The 22958-nt window shown below is 44.0% G+C and overlaps 1 protein-coding gene across 1 annotated transcript in view; it reads right to left on the reverse strand.

The window, feature by feature from the left end:
• The window catches only part of inpp5jb (inositol polyphosphate-5-phosphatase Jb), a 45182-nt gene extending 23761 nt beyond the window's left edge, over positions 1–21421 (reverse strand). The window contains exons 1-3 of the mRNA XM_039772210.1: positions 20665–21421; positions 6607–7252; positions 994–1101 (exon numbers count right to left, since the gene is read on the reverse strand). Coding sequence (XP_039628144.1) covers positions 994–1101; positions 6607–7244 — 746 coding nt within the window. The 5' untranslated portion in view covers positions 7245–7252; positions 20665–21421. The remainder of the gene's footprint in view (positions 1–993; positions 1102–6606; positions 7253–20664) is intronic.
• Between the last annotated feature and the right edge of the window lie 1537 nt (positions 21422–22958).

Here is a 22958-nt window from a genome sequence, read left to right on the forward strand (position 1 = left end):
TGTGATGTTGTTAGATTTTCAGATTCTTTTTCCGTTTTTAAATTATCAACTAAAAAATATCAAGTACTCGCGTCCCATGAGATGAGACTTTGTGCCAAGAGATTTAACCACGGAAATAAAAGACAAAGAGTAGATGACAAAGACGGCCGCCGTACAGACTTTTAAATGTTCAAAGCGCCGTGCGAGATGCAGATCACGTGGGACGGCAGCAGCAGCTGATCAAGCAAAGAGGAGGTCAAAAAATAAAACTGGATTTGTTTCCCATTGTATCACCATTTAAGAGGGGGTTTCGGAGGAGCACCCGCATCTCCTTGGGGTGGGTTCAGCCCCCCTCTTCACAACGCGAGCGGTAGAGACACAAAGTGGCTGGCAAGCGAAGCGGCGGGGGGACCCCTAGTATGTATGGCGCTTTAATGGGAGTCTGTCACTTTCAGTTTGGAAAGTGTCTCTCGATGGATTGCTGCAGGTTTTGACTGCCATTCTCTCCGTGGGTCTTGAAGATACCTTGAAGGGAAAAACTGAGTCTCAAAAAACAGAAAACTTTAAGAAACTCTGACTTAAATACTTGAAAAAATTGGGAGCGGTCTTCCCTAGGCTTCTCGTATACTCAGATATATGGGGTTGGATATTTGAGAAGTAAACTGCAAGACAACAAAGATCCATCAACAACAAATCAAATCAAATTCATAATACTGTATTTTGAACATTTATTATAAAAGTAAAGTTGAATAATAATCGGACTCTGCGGCTGCATGAATATAAGTTAATGTACCACTTCTGGTTAACGGAAATAGCCTTAAAGTTGATACTTTTGTTAAGTGAGCCATATTCGTTCTTCTCCTGCTAAAAGTAATTGGACAGGAATGGCATTGAAACTTCTATGACGAATAAACAAATGTGAAGTCAACTGTGGGGAAGACCCTCTTGAGAACATCCCACATTTAATGAGCAGAAGCTAACGGGGGTCTGAAAGCGGACCTCCTTAGTACTCACCCAATTATGTACATGTCAGTCCTTCCGTCGCCCACATTGAGACCCAGAAGGGACGTGATGTCATCAGGAGGGGCGGCAGCTGCCACGTTCCACGTTACAATGTGAATCCTGACAAAAGACAGAGCGTCACTGGCATGCCACCCTCGGACATAAACGGGACAAACCTGGTTGATCCAACATTATTAACATTCAGAGAACAACAAAAACAATAAAAGTTCATTTTTAGCCTGACGATTTTAGCAGAGCCACCAGGTCACCATAACGGGGGCCCACTGAACGACAGACCTCATTATTCTGCATTAATAAGTCACTCGGACTGTAAATCACTAAGTGATGACCAACAGAAACAGCACAACTTTCTCACCCAGAAACATCCAGTGAAGTCTCCTAAAGCAGGGCATCTCAAACCCGGACCCTAAGGGGGGCTACATTCCTGCCACTTTCTTAATTAGTAATCAGTTACTGCTGCTGATTAACAAACTTTCTTACCTTGATTATAATTTTCTTTTTCCTTAAATTGCAACCAAACAATAAAAAGATTTAAACTCAGGGGTCTCAATTACTCCAGGAGGGTTTCCACTTTCAGTCCCGTCATTCTCACGTGAAACCCTCTGTTTAATGACGTTGGCCATTCCGCCACACCAGGCGGATTTTCTTTTTTTCCTCGGACCACCATCCACATGTTTTTGCAGACCACCATTTCTCAGACCTCGACTCTTTTATTTTTTTAATATTTTATTGATTCAGTTATTGTATGAAAGCCACACGTGCAAATGTCACCTGTTGGCTCTCTTTGCACCTCATTATTATTTGGCTGCTGGGTAAAGAAAACAAATGTGAACCAATTCAAATGTTAAAATCGCGCCAACACACTGTGCTCTGTTAGCTTCAATAACTTCATGGATGGAGCGGGCGAAACGAAAACCAGTAGGCACCGCTGGCCCTCCAGGAACTCAGTTTGACCCCCCTGTCCAAACGTTTAGTGCAGAAGTTAGAGATTAGAAGGCTTAACGCGTGGCTCAAATCTTGGTGCAGGGTAGAAGGGTATAGGTTTATGGGGCATTGGGACTCCTTTTGGAACAGATGGGACCTGTTCCGCCGTGACGGGTTACATCTGAACCGGAGGGGCACCAATGTATTGGGGAGGCGTATGTGTAGGCTAGTCGAGGATTGTTTAAACTAGGGAATGGGGGGGCAGGGAGTTTAGGACAGGCCAGATTTAGATCTATACATGGAAGAACAAACAATGGTGTAGAAATAAAAATGCATAGTAATGTAAATTTTAAGCAAACACGTAAAGATAGAAGGATTAACACATTAAAAATAGCTTGCCTTAATGCTAGAAGTATCAAAAATAAGGTAAGTGAGTTGGAGTTGTATGTAGCAGAGCACAATTATGATATTATAGCAATAACGGAAACCTGGCTAAATAACAAAGATGGGGATGAGTGTAACATAGAGGGATACACATTTTTAGGAAGGATAGACAGAACAGAAAAGGAGGTGGGGTTGCTGTTTATGCCAAACAGGAATTAAATGTAAGTCATCTTCAGTTGGATGATGAGCCCCATCTTAGTGAGGACATGTGGCTTCGCCTGGAAAATATTAGGGAAAAAGGTCTCATTTTAGGAGTGTGTTATAGACCACCCAATTCAGACAGTAATTTCAACACACATCTTTTTAGTAATATCAAAAGGCAAGTTTACAGGGGATATTATAGTCATGGGGACTTTAATTATCCAAATATTAACTGGGATAACCTTACAGATGGAGGAGCACAAGAGCAGGAGTTTTAGAAGTAATCGCGACTGTTTTTAACACAGCATGTTAAAGCACCAACAAGGGGTGAAGCCTATCTGGATTTAGTATTCTGTAATAATCAGGATAGAATTGAGGGTGTAGAGGTGATTGAACCACTAGGGTCAAGTGACCATAATGTAATACAATTCTCAGTATTTTGTAAGAGTACAGATGCAAAGACTAAAATTGTTAAGTTGAACTTTAGTAGGGCTAATTTTGAGCAGATGCGACAAAGTCTAAGTAGGATAGACTGGGATAAGCTTTTAAATGTGGAGACAGTCGAGGAGCAGTGGAACAGGTTTAAAAATGTTTTACATGTAATGCAGGACAGATACATACCTAAATTTGGAAGTAATAGGAAACTAAAAAAATCTCCACGATGGATTAATAAAGATTTAAAAAAGAAGTTGCAAAGGAAAAAACTGCTGTATAAGGCATATAAGACTAATGACTGCAAAGAGAACCGTAGCGTGAGAAAATGAGGGCAACCATTAAGAAGGATATCAGAGAGGCTAAAAGACAGTTGGAGAGGAATATAGCAGATAAGGCGAAAGAAGACCCCAAGAGATTCTTTCAGTATTTTAGTAGTAAAAGAACAGTTAAGGAGGAGGTCAAGTTCATCAGGAATAGTAAAGGGAATTAAAAGATACAGACAATGAAATAGCAGATGCCCTAAACTTACATTTTTCTGAGGTGTTTACAAGTGAGCAAGTGGATAACCTGCCAGAGGTAAACACAACTACTAAGGAGGTACTGAGGGATTTGGAAATTGTAGAGGGAGAAGTGCTGCTCAGATTAAATAAGATGAAATCAAACAAATCACCAGGCCCAGATAATATTTATCCTCGTGTTCTTAAGGAGGCTAGTGAGTACATATATAAACCCTTGACACATATTTTTAGGAAGTCACTGTGCACTGGAGAGATTCCAAAGGACTGGAAAATGGCAAATATCATCCCATTATATAAAAAGGGTGACAGGGCAGATCCAAGCAACTATAGGCCAGTAAGCTTAACAAGCATCACAGGAAAATTAATGGAAGGAATTATTAAGGATAAGATTGAGCAACACATGACAAGGACAGGAGTTATTCTGAACAGTCAGCATGGGTTCAGAAGGGGGAGGTCGTGTTTTACTAACATGTTGGAATTCTATGAGGAGGCAACAAAAGGATACGATCAAAGTGGAGCTTATGATATTATTTATCTGGACTTTCAGAAAGCATTTGATAAGGTGCCACATGAGAGGTTGGGCATCAAGTTAAAAGAAGTGGGAGTTCAGGGTGATGTTTTTAGATGGGTGCAGAATTGGCTCAGACACAGGAAGCAGAGGGTGATGGTGCGAGGAACCTCATCAGAACTGGCCATGTTAAGAGTGGTGTTCCACAGGGGTCAGTGCTAGGGCGCTGCTATTTTTAATATATATAAATGATTTAGATAGGAATATAAGTAACAAGCTGGTTAAGTTTGCAGATGATACCAAGATAGGTGGATTAGCAGATAATTTGGAATCCGTTATATCATTACAGAAGGACTTGGATAGCATACAGGCTTGGGCAGATTTGTGGCAGATGAAATTTAATGTCAGTAAATGTAAAGTATTACACATAGGAAGTAAAAATATTAGGTTTGAATACACAATGGGCGGTCGAAAATCGAGAGTACACCTTATGAGAAGGATTTAGGAGTCATAGTGGACTCCAAGCTATCAACTTCCAACAGTGTTCAGAAGCCATTAAGAAGGCTAACAGAATGTTAGGTTATATAGCACGATCTGTGGAGTACAAGTCCAAGGAGGTTATGCTCAACCTTTATAATGCACTGGTGAGGCCTCATCTTGAGTACTGTGTGCAGTTTTGGTCTCCAGGCTACAAAAAGGACATAGCAGCACTAGAAAAGGTCCAGAGAAGAGCGACTAGGCTGATTCCAGGTCTACAGGGGTTGAATTATGAGGAAAGATTAAAAGAGCTGGGCCTTTACAGTTTAAGCAAAAGAAGATTAAGAGGTGACATGATTGAAGTGTTTAAAATTATGAAGGGAATTAGTACAGTGGATCGAGACTTGTATTTTAAAATGAGCTCATCAAGAACACGGGGACACAGTTGGAAACTTGTTAAGGGTAAATTTCGCACAAACATTAGGAAGTTTTTCTTTACACAAAGAACGATAGACACTTGGAATAAGTTACCAAGTAGTGTGGTAGACAGTAAGACGTTAGGGACTTTCAAAACTCGACTTGATGTTTTCTTGGAGGAAGCAAGTGGATAGGACTGGCGAGCTTTGTTGGGCTGAATGGCCTGTTCTCGTCTAGATTGTTCTAATTGTTCTAATTGTTCTAAGTAAAAGACTGAAGTAGCCATTAGAGCTCACACAGCATTACATTCTGCTCCATGCATTCAGGTGTCTGCTTTAAACAAATTACCAACTACTACATCTATTAGAGCAAGAATGAATCATTGGATTCATTCAGGGCACTGGCACAGACGCCAACCCACAGCTCCAGCTGAGCAGGGCACACAGAACATGCTGAAGAATGTCCTCAGTATTCAAAGGCACACTAATGACACTTCTGCAGGGCATCATGGGTAATCAGATAGACTAGGACAGCAAATGATAGCAATGTGAATGAGCAGCTTGACGTCTCTGAGGCGACAGCACAGAGAAGTGGGGCAAACAATACTTGAAGCAGGACCCCGTCTCATAATAATGCATGCTGGGAACTCTGAGTTTTACTTACTAACCGCAAACATTTTGGATTTTAATTGTATGAGCACAGATCAAGTGGTCACTTAACAAAGCTCAGTATGAACCCCTCAGTGATGTTTGATTTGTAGTTTAGGTGACGGGATGCCAAATCCTGCAGGTCAGGGGGTCCCGGAGGTCCACCGTGGCTGCAGGTTTTCATTCGAACCCTTTTCTTAATTAGTGAGGCGCCCTTTTTCCTTTATTTTAAACGACTCGACTCGGACACATCCATTGTTCCCGTTTTCCTTAATTAGCTGCCAAACAATAATGAGATGAGCCAACAGGTGACCAGCTGACCGGTGTCCATCATTCAAGATCTGAAAATAAAGAAAAGTTAAGGTCTCAGAGCTGTTCATCTACTGGGGTCCACAAAAGATTTTGCTGGAGCTATTAGGGCAAACACAAAACGTTTGCTGTAGAGGAATGAGAGAAGAAAGAGGCCAAGGAGGTAAGCGACAGATTTAAATAACAACAAGAATCGGTGCTAATTAAGAGACTGGCTGGAGTTTGATGTTCATCTTTTGGCTCATTTCACGTCTCATTTCTGTTTGGCTGCCATTTAATGAAGAGGCAAATCAATTCATAGGACTGAATCCTTAAAAACAGGGCTATGAAAATGAAGGGAAAAGGAGATCATTAGCAGTGAAAACTGATTAGGAAAAGGGTGAGAATGAAAACCTGCAGCCACTGCGGCCTACCAGGACAGGAGCTGGGGACCCCTGCTGTAGACCGATACAAGAAAGACACATTACAGATGCCATCTGTCACAGCCTACGCATGATTATGAAATGCCACTGCCGACTGTTCAATATTAAATATAATATTCATTTCCATTGATTTTACTTACTACAGGGGCCTCCCCTTTTAAACAAAGGGTTCACTCGAATTCTGGACACCTGCGATTCCCAAAAAGCTTCTTGCGCATTACATGCCTCTGTCTGAGGACCCAAGTGGTACGACACTCCCCATCACTTAACCTCAAGTGTCGCACAGAAATCTCCTCCTCCTTGTCAAACTTCCAAGGAAGCAAATGTTCAGTAAATGTTAGGAACCGACAACTTAGCCTTACCGAAAATCGTCGTCCTCATTTTCCTCCATTGGCTCCGTCGTTCCTTTCATCTTCAAGTCGGCATGTTTTCCTGAACTGGAAGACTCTGGATATTGGATACCGAGAGCATATACTGCAGACTTGAATGACGCCTCTCCTGCAAGCTCAGGTACACTGGGACTTGTTGGCGTACTTGGGGATCTGACTGGTGCGGCATTGACTTTACCAGAAGTGGCAAATGGTGGATTCTGGACTGCTTTTAATGAGGAACTAAAACCAGTAGGGCTGGAAACTCCAAGACCCTTTAATAAAGAATCTGCTGATTTCACAGGATCCCCAGCGTGTACAGGGGACCTTGGCCTGGTGGAGCTGGGAGAGATGTAAGCCCTGGTAGGAGAAAGTCCCTGTCCATATTGGCAAGCATCAGGTTTTGAAGACTGAGATTCTTCATCTACAGCAATGGCCAAAGATAATCCAGTTGGTATTTTTGGTCCACTATTTCCTTTGGCCTTTCTTTGCTTTGGTTCATGAAGAGTAAAAGATGGTATGTCTGCACGGCCCTGTTTAGGAGATCTTCGAGAATGACTGACGGTATCGAGGTCAGCTGTCAAGCGATCGCACGGGACTTGTTTTTTTGGTTCTTCTGACGCCGGGTTCATGTTTGCATCTGTAAATTAAAAAAACACAAAAAATCCGACCAGCTGAGTAAAGGAGGATCTGTTAGAAGTGAGACAAATCAGACATGGACATAAACGTACAGGATCAAATGAATAACTTTACAGTCGGTATTCACACTGAATGAGTGTAGCAAAAGACGCAAGATGCTTTGGAAAATTGTCTTCTTTTTTTACTTTCTCACAGGAAAAGCATTCAAATCGTCCAAATATTCAACCTCAAGATTTTGATGAATCTCAACGTTTTAGACCTCCAAGTGCGATTTACTTTCTCGTATCGGGAAAGGATTGGAATCCTCTAAAAATTCGACTTCAAGATTTTGATGAATCTCAACATTTTAGACCTTCCAGACTTTCTCATATATGAAGTACAGGGAAAGCATTCGAATCGTTCAAAAATTCAATGTTGAGATTTTCATGAATCTCGATGTTTTAGACTTCCGAGTGCAATTTACTTTCTTGTATCGGGAAAGGATTGGAATCCTCTAAAAATTCAACCTCTAGATTTTGGTGAATCTCAATGTTTTTGACCATCCTGACTCCAAAAATACCATTTTTGGAAATATGTCTGTGTGTAACACGATAACTAGTGTACACTTTCACTTCGGTCAAACAAATTTTGCATACAAATATCAGGTACAAAACATAGAATTCTATCAACTTCTGAGCTATTTCTGTGAACTGGAAGTGGTACTTTACCTTTTATTCATGCAACTGCAGAGTCCGATTTATTCAACTTTACTTTCATAATAATTGTTCAGTATATTATTAATTTGATTTGTTGTTGATGGTTCTTTAAAGTACATGATATAAAAATATAATCCTTGTCTTGTGGTTTACTCCTCAAATATCCATCCCCATATCTGAGTATATGAGAAAGCCGATGAGAGAGCATTCCCAATTTGTCTGATTGAAAAATGCAGAAATAAATGTTGGGTCAGCTACACCACAGCGCGCCACATTATTAGGAGTTCACATTAAACAAACCTGAAATCTTTAGACCCGTTCTGCACGTCTGCAACCCTTTAACGTCACCCAGACTAGTGTGAAATGTTGAAATTCAGGCTTTATTTTCAGACGGTCACCTACTGTAATATTCTGTCAGTAATTTAAGACAAAGTTCTGTTTGGTTCAGTAAGGCAACACTCAAACGTCTCTCGGCATTCTGGGCTACCTGACACACCCAAGTGAATTAACTGCCAGCCCTGCCAGGTGGGCACCTGCTACTCCGCCATGAGCTCTCGCGTTAGCTGTGCTGTACTACAGTTTGATCCAACAAGCAAATCCTAGGAAAACAAACAAACAGTCACCACCCCATAATCTGTAGTAGGTTGGAATTTGTATCCACAAAAAAATAAACTAATTATCTACATCAGGGGTGCCTGGTGGGCTGCAGGTTTTCATTCTCACCCTTTTCCTAATTCGTTTTCACTACTAACAAACTCCTTTTCCCTTCATTCTAATAGCCCCTTTTTTTAAGGACTCAGTGCTCTGAATTGATTCATTTCTTCATTAAATGGCAGCCAAACAGAAATGAGATCCGAAACGAGCCAACGGATGACCAGCTTAACTGGAACGTCAAACTCCAGCCAGTTTCTTAATGAGAAGCCAATTCTTGCTGTTCATTTAAGCCGTTATTGAATAGCAGGACTTGTTGCTGCTCTCGTTCTGCCACAGAAGACTGTTGATTTTCTGTTTTTTTCGAGTACCACAGTTAAGATGTTTTGGTGACCTGAGCAGATTGACATGACCGAGACCTTCACCTTTAATTTTAGGTGAGCTAGTCATGTGGCGGCTTGTTTTGTGTCTCATTATTATTTGGCTGCTCATAAATTAAGCTTGTTATGGACAGGATTAGAAATGAGGACATTAGAGGGTCAGCTCAGGTTGGACGGTTTGGAGACAAAGTCCAAGAGGCGAGACTGCGTTGGTTTGGAAAGATGCTGAGTATAAAGAGGGAAGGGTACTAAGGATAGAGCTGATAGGCAAGAGGAGGAGAGGAAGGCCTAAGAGAAGGTTTATGGATGTGCTGAGAGAAGACATGCAGGTGATGGGGGTGACAGAGCAAGATACAGAGGGCAGAAAGATATGGAAGAAGATGATCTGCTGTGGCGACCCCTAACGGGAGCAACCAAAAGAAGATTTCATTCCATAACTTGTTGCTGCTCTCATTCTGCCACAGCAGACATTTCCAAAACTGTTGATGTTCTGTTTTTTAATAAGAACGGCGTCAAAATGTCTTGGTGACCTGAGCAGGTCAACCTCACTGAGACCTCAAATCACCTTTCTTTATTTTCAGATATTCTGTGATGGGCACGGGTGTGCTGCTCATGTTTCATGTCTCCTTATCGTTTGGCTGCTAATTAAGAGAAAAAAATAAAAAAAGCAACTAAGGGGCGGGAGTCACGTTAATGAAAACTAAAGCAAAAAGAAGATAATCAGCAGCAAAAACGGCTCACTAACAAAGAAGACGGTTAGAATGAAAACCTGCAGCCGTTGCGGCCCACCAGGAGTGTAGTTTGACGCCCCTGGCCTACGTTTTGAATAAAGGAGTAGCCCTGCTAGGACGTACAGAGTTGGTCTGCTTTAAAGTCCGTCTATCCGTCAAAGAGAGTCCTACCAAGGCAGGGCCCTCGCCTGACTCGCTGTGCGACATTAAATCAGACACAAACGGATTGAACATTTAAAAAGAGGAATGAGACGGAGGATGTACAGAACATGACTGGCACAGGGCACATGGCACACTTGCAGCTCTCGTGAGCGATTTCTTCATGTGCAGGACATCACACCGTAGGAAGCCAGAGGTGTCAAGCAAGCAGGAGACATGGCAGCTTCTTTTTTACAAACAACTCGCCATTTGGAGTTTTCATCTCTCAAAAATGATCATCAATAAATCACGAGCTAAAAACTCTTCACAAAACAGTGAATCCAAAGCACGACCTTTGAGCACTAAAGCTGCGACCTGTTCTGAGGGTGACCCACTGCATGAGATAAGTAATACGCCAACATATACTCACGACTGGCACAAGTCGCTCCCAGATACGACGGGCCCCCACATTACACCCACTGTAGTTCTACAGTGCTGCGCGATTGAACGTTTGTGATCTTGACGTCAATTTCTTTTATTGATGCCCAATCTTGCAAGTCTCTCCTGAACACTGATTAATGGCTGTGCCCACGAAACATTTCCATTTTAAATATTGAGACTCACTTGGTGAAGTCAGCATTGCATAATAAACCTTCCTGTCAACATCTGAGGGTACGACTACAGTAAAATATGCAGAGTCGTCAACTCTGTCGCAGTCCAATTACACTCATAAGACCCCCTCAGTTCATTATTAACTCGCCAATGCCGGAAGCAGGCCGCCTGCAGACAGGTTTAGCCACAGGCTTCATGTTTATTACAGCTATATGTAAAATGACCCGACATTATGACGTGCCCAGGGACCTTGGACTAACGCACATAAAACCTGCGCCAATACCAGTAACAAGAGTGTTGGGGTGCCGTGACGTCTCCTATTCCCATTCCATTGTGCGTCCCTCCCGATATTCTAGGTGAGCGAATTAGAGCTGCTGCTGAAGTTCATGGTGGTCCTCCACTGTTGCCCAAGCTTATTTAACTTACTACCTACCACTTTTGATTCAGTAACATTAACACTTCAGAAGGGATTAAAACAAAACTAAACGTATTCAGTACTCAAGGTAAGTGAACTCAATTGCGGACAAAGAAATGAAAGCAAATTCAGCAAGCGTTTACACTTCTGTGAACTTCAAAGAGCCGATCCGTTACGCTTGATGTGGACGTCGGCTCTCATCACCTGGAGACCTTCTTGGGGCCCCCCGCGCTCGGGTGGGTTTCTTCTGCCGACACCGAGCCGCTAAGACTGTCGGCTCTCCACATTCTCTCACAGTGGGTATATGGAGGAGAGCGGTGCCCTAGGATGAAGTTCATTATGAGAAGCAGCACAGCAGGAAGCCCTCGAAATGGTGCCCTCTTTGGAGTCAGCTGTTCCATTTACAGCAGCGTCTCAGAATAGCCGTTAATGTTCAGTCGTGGATGAATGGGTAGGAAGTGTGTCAGCTACAGCTGTGACCAAAATGGTCGTGACAGGATACGGCGAGATGTCCCAATTACGGTTTGGCTAATTGCGGTGATTCTTTCACAGCAGGTGTCTGCAGTCCACAGAGTGCCAGTAAAGGAAGCGGACCTGACAGAGTTAAACGTCAGGCGGGTGCCATAGGCCTGGAAAGTTAAAGCTTCAAATTAAGGTTTGCTTGATTTGAAAAAAATAGCATTTTCTTATATTGCCACAGTCCAGGGGTGGGCAATGTTGGTCCTGGGGGGCCACAGTGGCTGCAGGTTTTGAAATGAGATGTGAAACGAGCGGACAGATGAACGTCAGCCAGTGTCTTAATGAGAAGCCAATTCTTGCTGTTCATTAAAGTCATCATTGAATATCAGGAGGGCGGCACGGTGGCGCAGTGGGTAGCGCTGCTGGGTTCGCTTCCTGGGTCCTCTCTGCGTGGAGTTTGCATGTTCTCTCCGTGTCTGTGTGGGTTCCTAACCACAGTCCAAAGATATGCAGGTTAGGTGGTCTAAGAAGTGTCCCTAGTGTGTGTGTGTGTGTGTGTGCTTGGCGTGTGGGTGTGTGTGTGCCCTGCAGTGGGCTGGCGCCTTGCCCGGGGTTTATTCCTGCCTTGCACCCTGTGTTGGCAGGGTTTGGCTCCAGCAGACCCCCGTGAAGAGAGCAGCAGTTCTCCATTTACACCCCCGTGTGTGTTTATCAGGCTCTATTGGGTTTAATGAATTACTTGGAAGGAAAGTGAAGGACTGAGAATTCCTCCTCCATTTTAGTCTTCAAATCATTTGGATGAGATCCTTAGAAAGGGGAAGAAAGTCGAGGATATGAGAACAAGCTGACATGGCAGAGTTAAAGCACCGACAGGCCATTAAATCAAATTATTGGCAAGAATTGCTTTCTAATTAAGCAACTGGGTTGGAACAAAAACGGGCAGCCACTGCAGCCCTCCGGGACTGACTTTGCCCACCCCTGAAATAAGGGTCTGGGTCAAGTTAATTAAAACCAAAGCAAAATAAGTTAATCAGCAGTGAAAATGGCTCACTGATTAAGAAGATGGTTAGAATGAAAAAAATCGGCAGCCACTGCGGCCCTCCAGGACTGTGACTGAGGACCCCTGGTGGTGAACTGATGTGCCTTTTGCTCTTGATTGTCAACTGATAGTTGGCTTAGAAAGCAAAACAGAATAAAAAAAAAAGGACAATTGAACTGTTTAAGACTAAAAGAAGCGATAAGGAGTGGCAAACGAGTTAACTACAGTGACGCACAGCCAATGATCCTTAAACAAAAATTGTTTAGAACAACTGAATTGAGAAACAGGGAGGAACAACAAGAACGTGCGCCCTCTGCGGCCCATCATGCCTGCTCTTGAGGACCACTTTGGTGGCACAGTATATGCACAGCATGGCACACTAATATGGACTACTAGTAGCACAGAGCGGCTCAGCTGACGAAGACAACCTCACTAACACAGCGTCGGCGCCAGCGGATGGTAAAAGGTGATCAACAAGGCCGGCGTAATGCTTTGCTTTTGTTCATTACTCAAATGTCTCACTTGTTACCGTAAATCTGCAAAACGAATAAAGCACCAGCTGCTGTTGGCAATGCAGTCATCAGATGGCAGCAGTTTGAGACCCCAGACCTGTAAGATCACACCGTAGCGTCGACGTCACTTAGTAAGCCTGGTGGTTATAAATAAACGGCCCTGGCTAGGAGATCTGCACTGGCAATCGGAAGGTTCGAATCCCGTAAATGCCAAAAGGGACTCTGCTCTGTTGGGCCCTTAACCTGCAATTGCTGAGCGCTTTGAGTAATGAGAAAAGCGCTATATAAATGTAAAGAATTATAATTATCATTATTAAACATCTAGGGGACACACTGACATTTCTGGGCAAACTAAAAGCCACTTTGTTGAGATACTTTTGTCCCTAAACTGTGGACTGGTCTGCCTGCTACTATAAGAGATGCCCCTTCACTCTCAGGCTGAAGACTCACAACTTCAGTTTAGCACACCCTGACTAGAGCTGCTGTTTAACTGTGCAGACTGCATCTCTGTTGTTAGTCATTAGCACTAAAACATCAGTCACATGACAGTTCGAATTTGTTCCTCACCCTCACCTATTCTGTTTTCTTTCTCGGTACTCCAATGTGGCACTTGGTGCCACAGCCCACCTGCCAAGTTGTTTTGCCTGCCTAAAGTAAAGTCGTCCCTGATGGTGGATCACAGGAATCGTCAGGCAGAGGGGTCCTGTCATCCGATTGGCTTGCCCAGCACTGACTCAGCTGTGGAATGGCCAATAGGGGAAGGCAGCTTGATGGCCAAGGTCTCCAGGACTCTCTGAACAAATCGGAATCATATTATGGGATATTATCTACTGTTAAATTCTGCTCTATAATTTTAACATTGTATTGAGGATTTGTTCTGTGTACTGTACTGTACTGTATTGTATTGACCCCCTTCTCTTTGACACCCACTGCACGCCCAGCCTACTTAGTAAGGGGTCTCTCTTTGAACTGGTTTTCCTGAGGTTTCATCCAGTTTTTCCCTACAACGGTTTTTAGTTTGGGAGTTTTCCTTGTCTTCTTAGAGAGTCAAGGCTGGGGGGCTGTTAAGAGGCAGGGCCTGTTAAAGCCCATTGCGGCATTTCCTGTGTGATTTTGGGCTTTCCAAAAATAAATTGTATTGTACCTGATAGTCTAAAGCAAGATGACCTGATTGTTATCCAGGTTGTACTGTATTGATAGTGTCACACTCATCTTACTCAACGTGTATGTAGGACACAATTGGAATTCTTAAATCAATACATGGAAGGGCCTTGCGGTGTCTCTGCTGTCACATTCATACAGGGGCCTGGCAGTGTCTCTGTTATCACATTCATGGAGGGGTCTGGCTGTGTCTCTGCCAAGAGGGGCCTTGCTCTGTCTTTGCAAAGGGGGCCTAGCTGTGTCTTTGCTATCACATTCATTGCTGTGTCTCTGCCATTTCATTCAAGGGCCTGACTCGCTCATTTTCAGACCAAAGACCAACCCACATACTAAGAGAGAGCAACCTGACAGTCTAAAGCAAGATGACCTGATTGTTATCCAGGTTGTACTGTATTGATAGTGTCACACTCTTCTTACTCAACTTGTATGTAGGACACCATTGGAATTCTTAAATCAATACATGGAAGGGCCTTGCGGTGTCTGCTATCACATTCATACAGGGGCCTGGCAGTGTCTCTGTTATCACATTCATAGAGGGGCCTGGCAGTGTCTTTGCCAACAGGGGCCTGGCGGTGTCTCTGCCAACAGGGGCCTGGCGGTGTCTCTGCCAACAGGGGCCTGGCGGTGTCTCTGCCAACAGGGGCCTGGCCGTGTCTCTGCCAACAGGGGCCTATCGGTGTCTCTGCCAACAGGGGCCTGGCGGTGTCTCTGTCAAGTGGGGCCTGGCGGTGTCCCTGCTAGCAGGGGCCTGGTGGTGTCTCTGTTATTACATTATAGAGGGGCCTGGTGGTGTCTCTGACAAGAGAGGCGTGGCAGTGTCCCTGCTATTACATTCATGGAGGAGCCTTGCTGTTCCTTAGAGCTGCTGATTAACTGTGCAGACCGCATCTCTTGTTGTTGGTCTTCAGCACTAAAACATCAGTAACATGATAGTTTTAATTTGTTACTAACCCTCACCTATTCGGTTTCTCTTGTCGGTACTCAAATGTGGCACTTGGTGCCACTGCCCACCTGCCTGCTTCTATCTCTGATGGAGGATTGAAGGAATTGTGAGGTAGAGGGGTCCTTTCATCGGATTGGCTGTTTCAGCTGTGGAATGGCCAATAGGAGGAGGCAGGTTGATGGCTGAGGTTTCCAGGACTCTAAACAAATCCAAATCATATTATGGGATATCATCTACTGTTAAATTTTTAGAAGGAAAATTTTTATATTAACATAGAGAATAGCAAATTAACATATAGAGCCATAAAAAGTAATTAAAAGCTTCCAAAATATTAAGATTAAGCATAAATTAGAATGTTGAGCAAATATGATAGGTCGAGCAAATAGTTAACTAACAATCAGTTATATTGCATTATTTTTTAAGCTTACAGCAAAATATCTAGTCTAGGAAAGAACAGAAATTCCAGCTTTGGACAAGATAAGAGTTTGAGAACACCTGCGATTCAAGGCTAGGAAGTGATAAAGATGGCTCTGAAAGGCGCATATCGAAAACCAGCTGGGTTGAGGAATCAGCAGAAAGGCAACAAAAGGCTTTGGCTGTAAGCAGGGTCACGCTGACATAATGCATGAAGAGAAAATCTTAGTAAATTCAGGCATTAGCAAAAATATTAGAAGAATATATTAGCAATTAACTTTAGCGTAGAAATTAAGACAAATCAAGCATGCCAAGCAATGATCAAATGAAAGCACATACTATACTTCTTTTTAATTAAAGCTTAAGCCTCAGGTCACCATTATAAATAGTTTGGAAGGTTTAAGAAAGGAAATGATGAGAGGAAACCCATATATGGAATTGAATCCTTGGCCAGTTAGAGAAAATGGGAACAACATAGCAAAATAAAAATACCACAAGGGGGCCAGTGATAGGAAAGTAAGGAGATAATAAGTGTTCCCATGGAAACTCAAGGTTCGGCCGGACAGGAGTAGAAGGGAGTCAGAGAAGATGGGCAAGAGAGCTCATTATAGCGAGGGCAGAAAAGATAGGAAATGACATAAGAAAAGCCCAAAGATGGTAAGAGGAAGCCATCCACCCAGTCTTAGACCAATCAGTATAAGCCGAACAGACACGAAGAGGAATGATGGACAGTAAAACCAGGTGCAGAATGAGCTAATCGAATGCAGCCAAAATGATAAGAAATTGTTATAAAAACTTCAATTGCTGTAATGTTCAGGGCTCAGTCTCATTCAGCCGAATTGGGTTGAGTCTGTGTGGTTGATTTATTGCAATAAAGCCTTAAAACTCTGTCTGTCTATCTCGAGTCCTAATAGCCTTTATTTTTAGGTAAAAAGCCTTCTGATGATGAATTTTTCGCCACGACAAATTCTGCTCCATAGTTGTAAAATTTTTATTTTAACATTGTATTGAGCTGCGGTGGGCTGGCATCCTGCCCGGGGTTTGTTTCCTGCCTTACGCCCTGTGTTGGCTGGGATTGGCTCTGGCAGACCCCCCGTGACCCTGTAGTTAGGATATAGCAGGTTGGATAATGGATGGATGGCACTGTATTGTATTGTATTGACCCCCTTCTTTTGACACCCACTGCACGCCCAACCTACCTAGTAAGGGGTCTCTCTTAAAACTGCCTTTCCTGAGGTTTCTTCCAGTTTTTCCTTACAAGGTTTTTTTGGGAGTTTTCCTTGTCTTCTTAGAGAGTCAAGGCTGGGGGGCTGTCAAGAGGCAGGGCCTGTTAAAGCCCACTGCGACACTTGTTGTGTGATTTTGGGTTCTACAATAATAAACTGCATACACTTAACAGTGTCATCTCCAGACAGAGGAGTAGCTTCAGTGACAGACTTTTGTCACTTTCCTGTTCCACTGACAGACTGAGGAGATCGTTCTTCCCCCACACTATGCGACTCTTCAATTCCACCCGGGGGAGTAAATGCGAACATTAATTTTATTTTAATTCTTTTCATTTTTATTACTATTTAATTTAATATTGTTTCTTTGTATCAGTATACTGCTGCTGGATTATGTGAATTTCCCCTTGAGATTAATAAAGTATCTATCTCTGTATCTAACTATCTAAATGGTATTGTATTGTATTCTATTGTATCATATTGTATTGTATTGTATTGTATTGTATTCTATTGTATTGTATTGTATACAAGGACTGCCACCTTGCAGACAGACCGCACATACAATCTGGTTGGCTAATCGACACCTCCGTCAAAGAGGTACATGCAGGTCATCCATGGCATACTGTTCAGGTTCAGGTGCCTTTAATGAGCCAATCAGCAGCAGCGTGAAGCTCTGTGAGCCTCGGAGAACGGCCGATGTGTTTTGTCCGAACGCCTTTCTGTTTGAGTCAGTGTGTGGTTGGTAGATGGACCCGTTTAGGGTGGGGATTATCACTGTTAGCCCTTGCAGCAGGTTTCACAGTAGCCACGTACACAGCAAAGCAGTCCACTTTGTGAACAGCGGAGTTACAAAGGCAGGAAAGAGAGAAGCCGTACAAATCAAACCGCATTGAATGGAGCCTGAGCGGCAAACAAGCAACTCAAACAACGGCAGCAGCCAAGAGACGTGCCACACGACGTAAAATGGCAGTAAACCTTTTGACTTGGGCTTAGCTTAAATAATGCGTTTCAGAATCTGAATCTCTTAAAGAAGGCCTCAAGTATTATAATCTGATTTTCAAAGAGAGAGCGGACAACACAAACAGTGGAGGAGACAGGGCTGCGTGAATTCGAAACTTTACTCGTACTTAAGAAGAAGAAGAAGCCATTCAGCCCTCAGTAGCTCATCAGGCCTTATCACCAGACACTGGCAGAACTGTGAAGGTGCCCACGGTGCTCCAGGCCATGCCACTGTGCCCATGGTTCTCTTGGCACAGAGAAAGCTCTAACGTACCCTTGAGTGGCGCCCGTCTGTGGCCCAGCATTCTTTCTGTTCAGCTCCTTTTAAAGTAACAACAGGAATCCATTATGCTAAGTTGCTGCACCATCCAGCTAGCATCCTCTTAGCCTCCGTTTCTTTAAAATGAAAGGCTCAGCTCCTTCAGTGTTTACTCTCGGGTCCCACTCCATTATTCTAATCTGGTCCCAGTTGCTCCTCCCTGCATTGTCACTATGCCCGTTATATTTTCCGTCATATGTGGGCCCGAACTTGCATGCAGGATTCCATCTGAGGCCTCACAGTGCTCGTGACCTGCACCCTGCACAACTAACATCTTATTAGCCCTCGCCGATGCCACATGGGCTGGACCGCCATTGCAGCCACAAGTGGGGATGGTTCCTTACTCCTACAAGAGAGAGGTGCCAGACCCGGAAGAGATGGCCAGAACACAGGGACGGACAGCCGACCAGAAGAAGAAGAGGTCGCTGGGGGCTTTCTATTCAAAAGACACTAGATGGCAGCAGCCCTCCATGGAGGTGCCCATTTGGTTTTACCCATGGGGTACAAACTGAATGTCCCACTGACGTTTCACAATGTCCAGCGCATTACAGCCCCTTTGCTTATTATGTTACGTTACTGTTGAAATGCTACATGAAATGTGTTAACGGTGTGTCTTATAAAAGCGCAAGACACCACATGACCAGCTCATCTGTGCCCATAATGTGTGTGTGTGCCCTGCGGTGGGCTGGCGCCCTGCCCAGGGTTTGTTTCCTGCCTTGCACCCTGTGTTGGCTGGGATTGGCTCCAGCAGACCCCCGTCACCCTGTAGTTAGGATATAGCGGGTTGGATAATGGATGGATGGATGGATGGATAAAGAAAGGTGACAGTGGTCTCAGTAAGGTTGATCTCTCAAGTCACCAAAACATCTAAACGATGTCCTTAGAAAAAAAAAACAGAAAATCAGCAGTTTTGGAAATGTCTGCTGTGGCAGAATGAGAGCAGCAAGAAGCCATGGGATTAAATAACGAGTTTAATTAATTGGCTTCTCATTAGGAAACTACTTGTCGTTTGACTTTCCAGTTTAGCTGGTCATCTGTCAGCTCGTTTCACGTCTCATTTCTGTTTGGCTGCCATTTAATGAAGAAATGAATCAATTCAGAGGACTGAATCCTTAAAAACAGGGCTATGAAAATGAAGGGAAAAGGAGAAAATTAGCAGTGAAAACTGATTAGGAAAAGGGTGAGAATGAAAACCTGCAGCCACTGCGGCCCACCAGGACCGGAGTTTGACGCCCTTCCTTCTAGACGAGTCTTTCTGTTCTTGATTTGAGGTGACGCAGCCACCTGCCAGACCTTAGCCATTTGCACAGGCTGTAGTAAGTGTGAGCTGAGTCCTCAGTGGTCCCGGCTCCCTCATACAGGTGGTCCCGTGGGGGTGGCAGGGACATCCCTACGACACACTCCACTGAACACACAGCTTTCCAAGTGGTCCATTTTTTTGTGCCATTTCCATACCAAACAGCTGAACGATTCTTGTTTGACCCTCTTGAATTTTTTAAGCCGCTGCCATTTCTGTTGTGTGTGCGTGTTTGCAGTATAAATAAGGTGGACCCTGAGTGTGACTGCTGATATTACTGAAGCTTTAGGTGTTTATACTTCATCAAAATAACATTTTTTAAGATGACGATTTGTAATCCGCCTGTTCATTTCGACATCTGCTATTAATAGTTAATAATTAGCTAAGGTCATTTATTGCGCTCCCTGGCTCCCTCTAGTGACAGCTGTGGTTAAGAGCACATTCGCTACGCTGTCACGACCCCTATAAGCAATGTCATTTTCTGGGTTGCTTCAAAATTTTTAAGAAATGTGATTACTTAAATAGAAACAATTAACTTGTGTTTCATACTAAGCGTCTTCTGTAAAGTCGCGACAGGCAGAGCCATCTACGATACTCACCTTTAATCTTTACAGCGGTTAGCAGGTGAAACATAGGGGGCCAACCAAGTCCTTCACTCGCTTTTAGGGGTCAACAGAAGCCCAAATAGTAATGAAATGGCGAGGCGAGAAACGAAGCCGTGTGTTTTGAAGGCAGGACGAGGAGTGTCAAGATCGCTTCAGTATCGTGCTGCTTTACCAGCCTCAGAATTAGAAAGCTGGATTTGGCTCATCGTGCCCACTGGCCCGGCCGATTTGAGCCAAACTTGCACTCTGCTTGTCCTTTATTTATTGGGCTTCTCTAACAAGCCCACCTGAGACATTAGTTTCTAAGGGACCCCAGTTTGTCAAATGAAATCGATACGAGATTTAGAAAAAATGATCACAGCAACACCACTGAGTGAGGCGGAGGAGACCCAGGCGCGCATTAATAGATAATAAATAATAATAATAATAATAATAATAATTATAACACAGAAGGACGCGACTTCCAGTTCCACAAAAGCACCAGCATTGCGAAATTTTCCTTTTTGAATTTACGAACCGCCATCGACAGCTTGCTACCATCTCGTTGAGATTGTATTGAAAAGTGTCAAGAGAGTCGGGAGTAGAAGAGTTCAAAGTTGAGAAATTTAATACTGAAAGAAAAGAGGAGGCGCGCAAAATGAGAACTCAATGGAAACGGGAGACGGCCAGTCGAGCGCAGGTCATTGCGGTTCTCGGAAGCAAAGCAACAGCATCTCACCTTCACCTTTAACATCACCACATATAAAATAAATAAATAATAATAATAATATAATAATAATAATAATAATAAAAAGCAGGCCCCAGTGCGGCCGTGACTCACCTGGATGGCGGGCTGCGGTCCCACACGCTCGCCTTGGACGTTCCTGCCTTCGCTCCGCTGGCGCTCCTCCGGTCCTCGTCACGTCAAGCCTGATGTCAAACTCGCGGCCGCCCTCCGTCTCGCATGGCCAGCTGCCCTACATCATCGCCTCACCTTCTGCGCCTACGGACTGAGCGGCTCTTGGGCATGAAGTGAAACGTCACGGGCACAAATAAAGCGAAGAGGCCAAGCAGCGCCAGCCTCGTCCGGGCAGCTTCCGCAAAATTCTCGCTGATGAGATAAAAGTTCAAATAAAGGCAGCTACTCAGCCAGCGACGCCCATTAGAACAAAACAGGAGCGGGGCGACGCTGCGGCATTTTACGTTTTTTCTCAAAAATAATAAAACGCGACGCCAAAGCACAGCTGCCACCGCTGCCCAAACACAAACTGCTGGCAAGTCGCTGCCGCGACGCGGAGGAGCGCGAAGAAGGACGCCGCCGTGCAGTGGCAGGTGATGCCCTGCTTGCCTGCCTGCCTGCCTGCCTGCCTGCCCACCCGGTCGCTCCCGCGCAGCCAATTCAACGCTCCTTAAGACACGTCCAGGAAACGGGCATCGCAAGGCGTCTTTTTCTCTCGAGGTGCGACCTCCTCATCTTTTGGAAAAGGGGAGTAATGCAGGCACCCCGGGCATGGGAAGCGCAAAAAATAAAAACCCGCTGGTGGAAACAGCGAGCGGCGTCTGCGGGAACGCGGCGTAGACAGCAGGTGCGCGCGCGAGCCGAAAGGAGACGGGGACGCGCACGAATAGGCGCGCGCCACTTATATGGTAGATAACGGAAATGCACGGAGGCGGCTTTTAAAGGGAATTGATGATTTATCACAGCAGATTCATCTGCTGCTCAGGGCCGTCGTAATGTATGGGCATTGGCAATGATGTTTCTGATGCCTATGTATGTCGGTGCACTACCTTGCTGGGGGTGGGCTATGATGCTGTTAAGATGGCCCTGCTTGTTACTCCAGGACCACTTCAAAAGTTCCCAGCAGTTCCAAAGATGGCAGCAGGAGTCTCACTTCACCTGCCACAGGTTTAGACCAAAGGTTCTCAAGGTCAGTCCTATGTTATATGGAATATACTGTGACATAAAAGGCGATGCAAGTTTAGCAAATAAGTGCAATGTGGCATAAACTTTAAGGCTTCAGACTTCAGACCCTGTGGTTGTGGGTTTAACTCCCACTACTGACACCATTGTGTGACCCTGAGCAAGTCCCTTCACCTGACTGTGCTCCGAATGGAGAAACAAAAGAAATGAAACCCATCACATCTCCAATGTGCTAAGTCATCTTGGGTGAAGGTGTCAGCCAAATAATCAGTAAATATAATAAGAGCGTCATAAATTGTCTACGTTTTCTTTTTTATTTGCTTCTGCATTCATCGCAGCGAGAACCCATGACTACCAACCCCCTTCATTTTACTTGTATATGCAAATCCTTTCCACCATAAATGACTTCTTCACAACTAGAGGCCTTCAAAAAGTCTTCTGACCCCTTCTCCTTTTCACATTTTGTTATGTGGCCACCTTGTGCTAAAAATCCCATCACTTTTTTTTTCCATCCTCAAGACCCCGGAATGACAAAGTGAAAACAAGATTTTGGGAATTTTTGTAAATTGATTAAATATAAAAACACAGAACTCTCATGCTGACACAAACATTCAGACCCTTGGCTTTGGCTCAGGTGTCTCCCATTATATTGATCAGCCCTGAGATGTTTCTACACCAGCTCTGCTGCCTTGACTGACCATGAAAGACACAGTAGGGCTCCAGAAGCCTGGAACAACCACAAATTGTCATGGAGCTGGAAACCCAGCCCAACAACTTCAGTAAGAATAGGAGAAGGCAGTTGGTAGGAGATGGTCACTCTGACTGAGCCCCTTCTCCAAGTCGGCTGTGGGTGCCCAGTTCCAGGATGATTTGTGGTTATTCCAGACGTCTTCCATTTAAGACTTATGGAGGCCATGGTGCATCACAAGCATTTATAGTAAAAAAATGCTTTACTACAACTGCCTATCATGCGCCCTCTGTTGGAATTATACAATACATATGTCTCTGTTACATACCATTTGGTATAGAAATTGTTAAAGTAGGGTTATTGTTTGTGATTCGTCATCTGTTGGAATGAAAAATGCAATGCTAATGTTTCTGCTGTATGCCACTTGGTAGGGGATTTGTAAAAGCAGTGTTAATGTTTGTGACATTCCATCTACTGGAATGACAAATGCAATGCATTTCATTTTACATTTACTTATTCTTTTGGT

This window comes from Polypterus senegalus, chromosome 12, assembly GCF_016835505.1.
Source record: "Polypterus senegalus isolate Bchr_013 chromosome 12, ASM1683550v1, whole genome shotgun sequence".
Taxonomy (NCBI): domain Eukaryota; kingdom Metazoa; phylum Chordata; class Cladistia; order Polypteriformes; family Polypteridae; genus Polypterus; species Polypterus senegalus.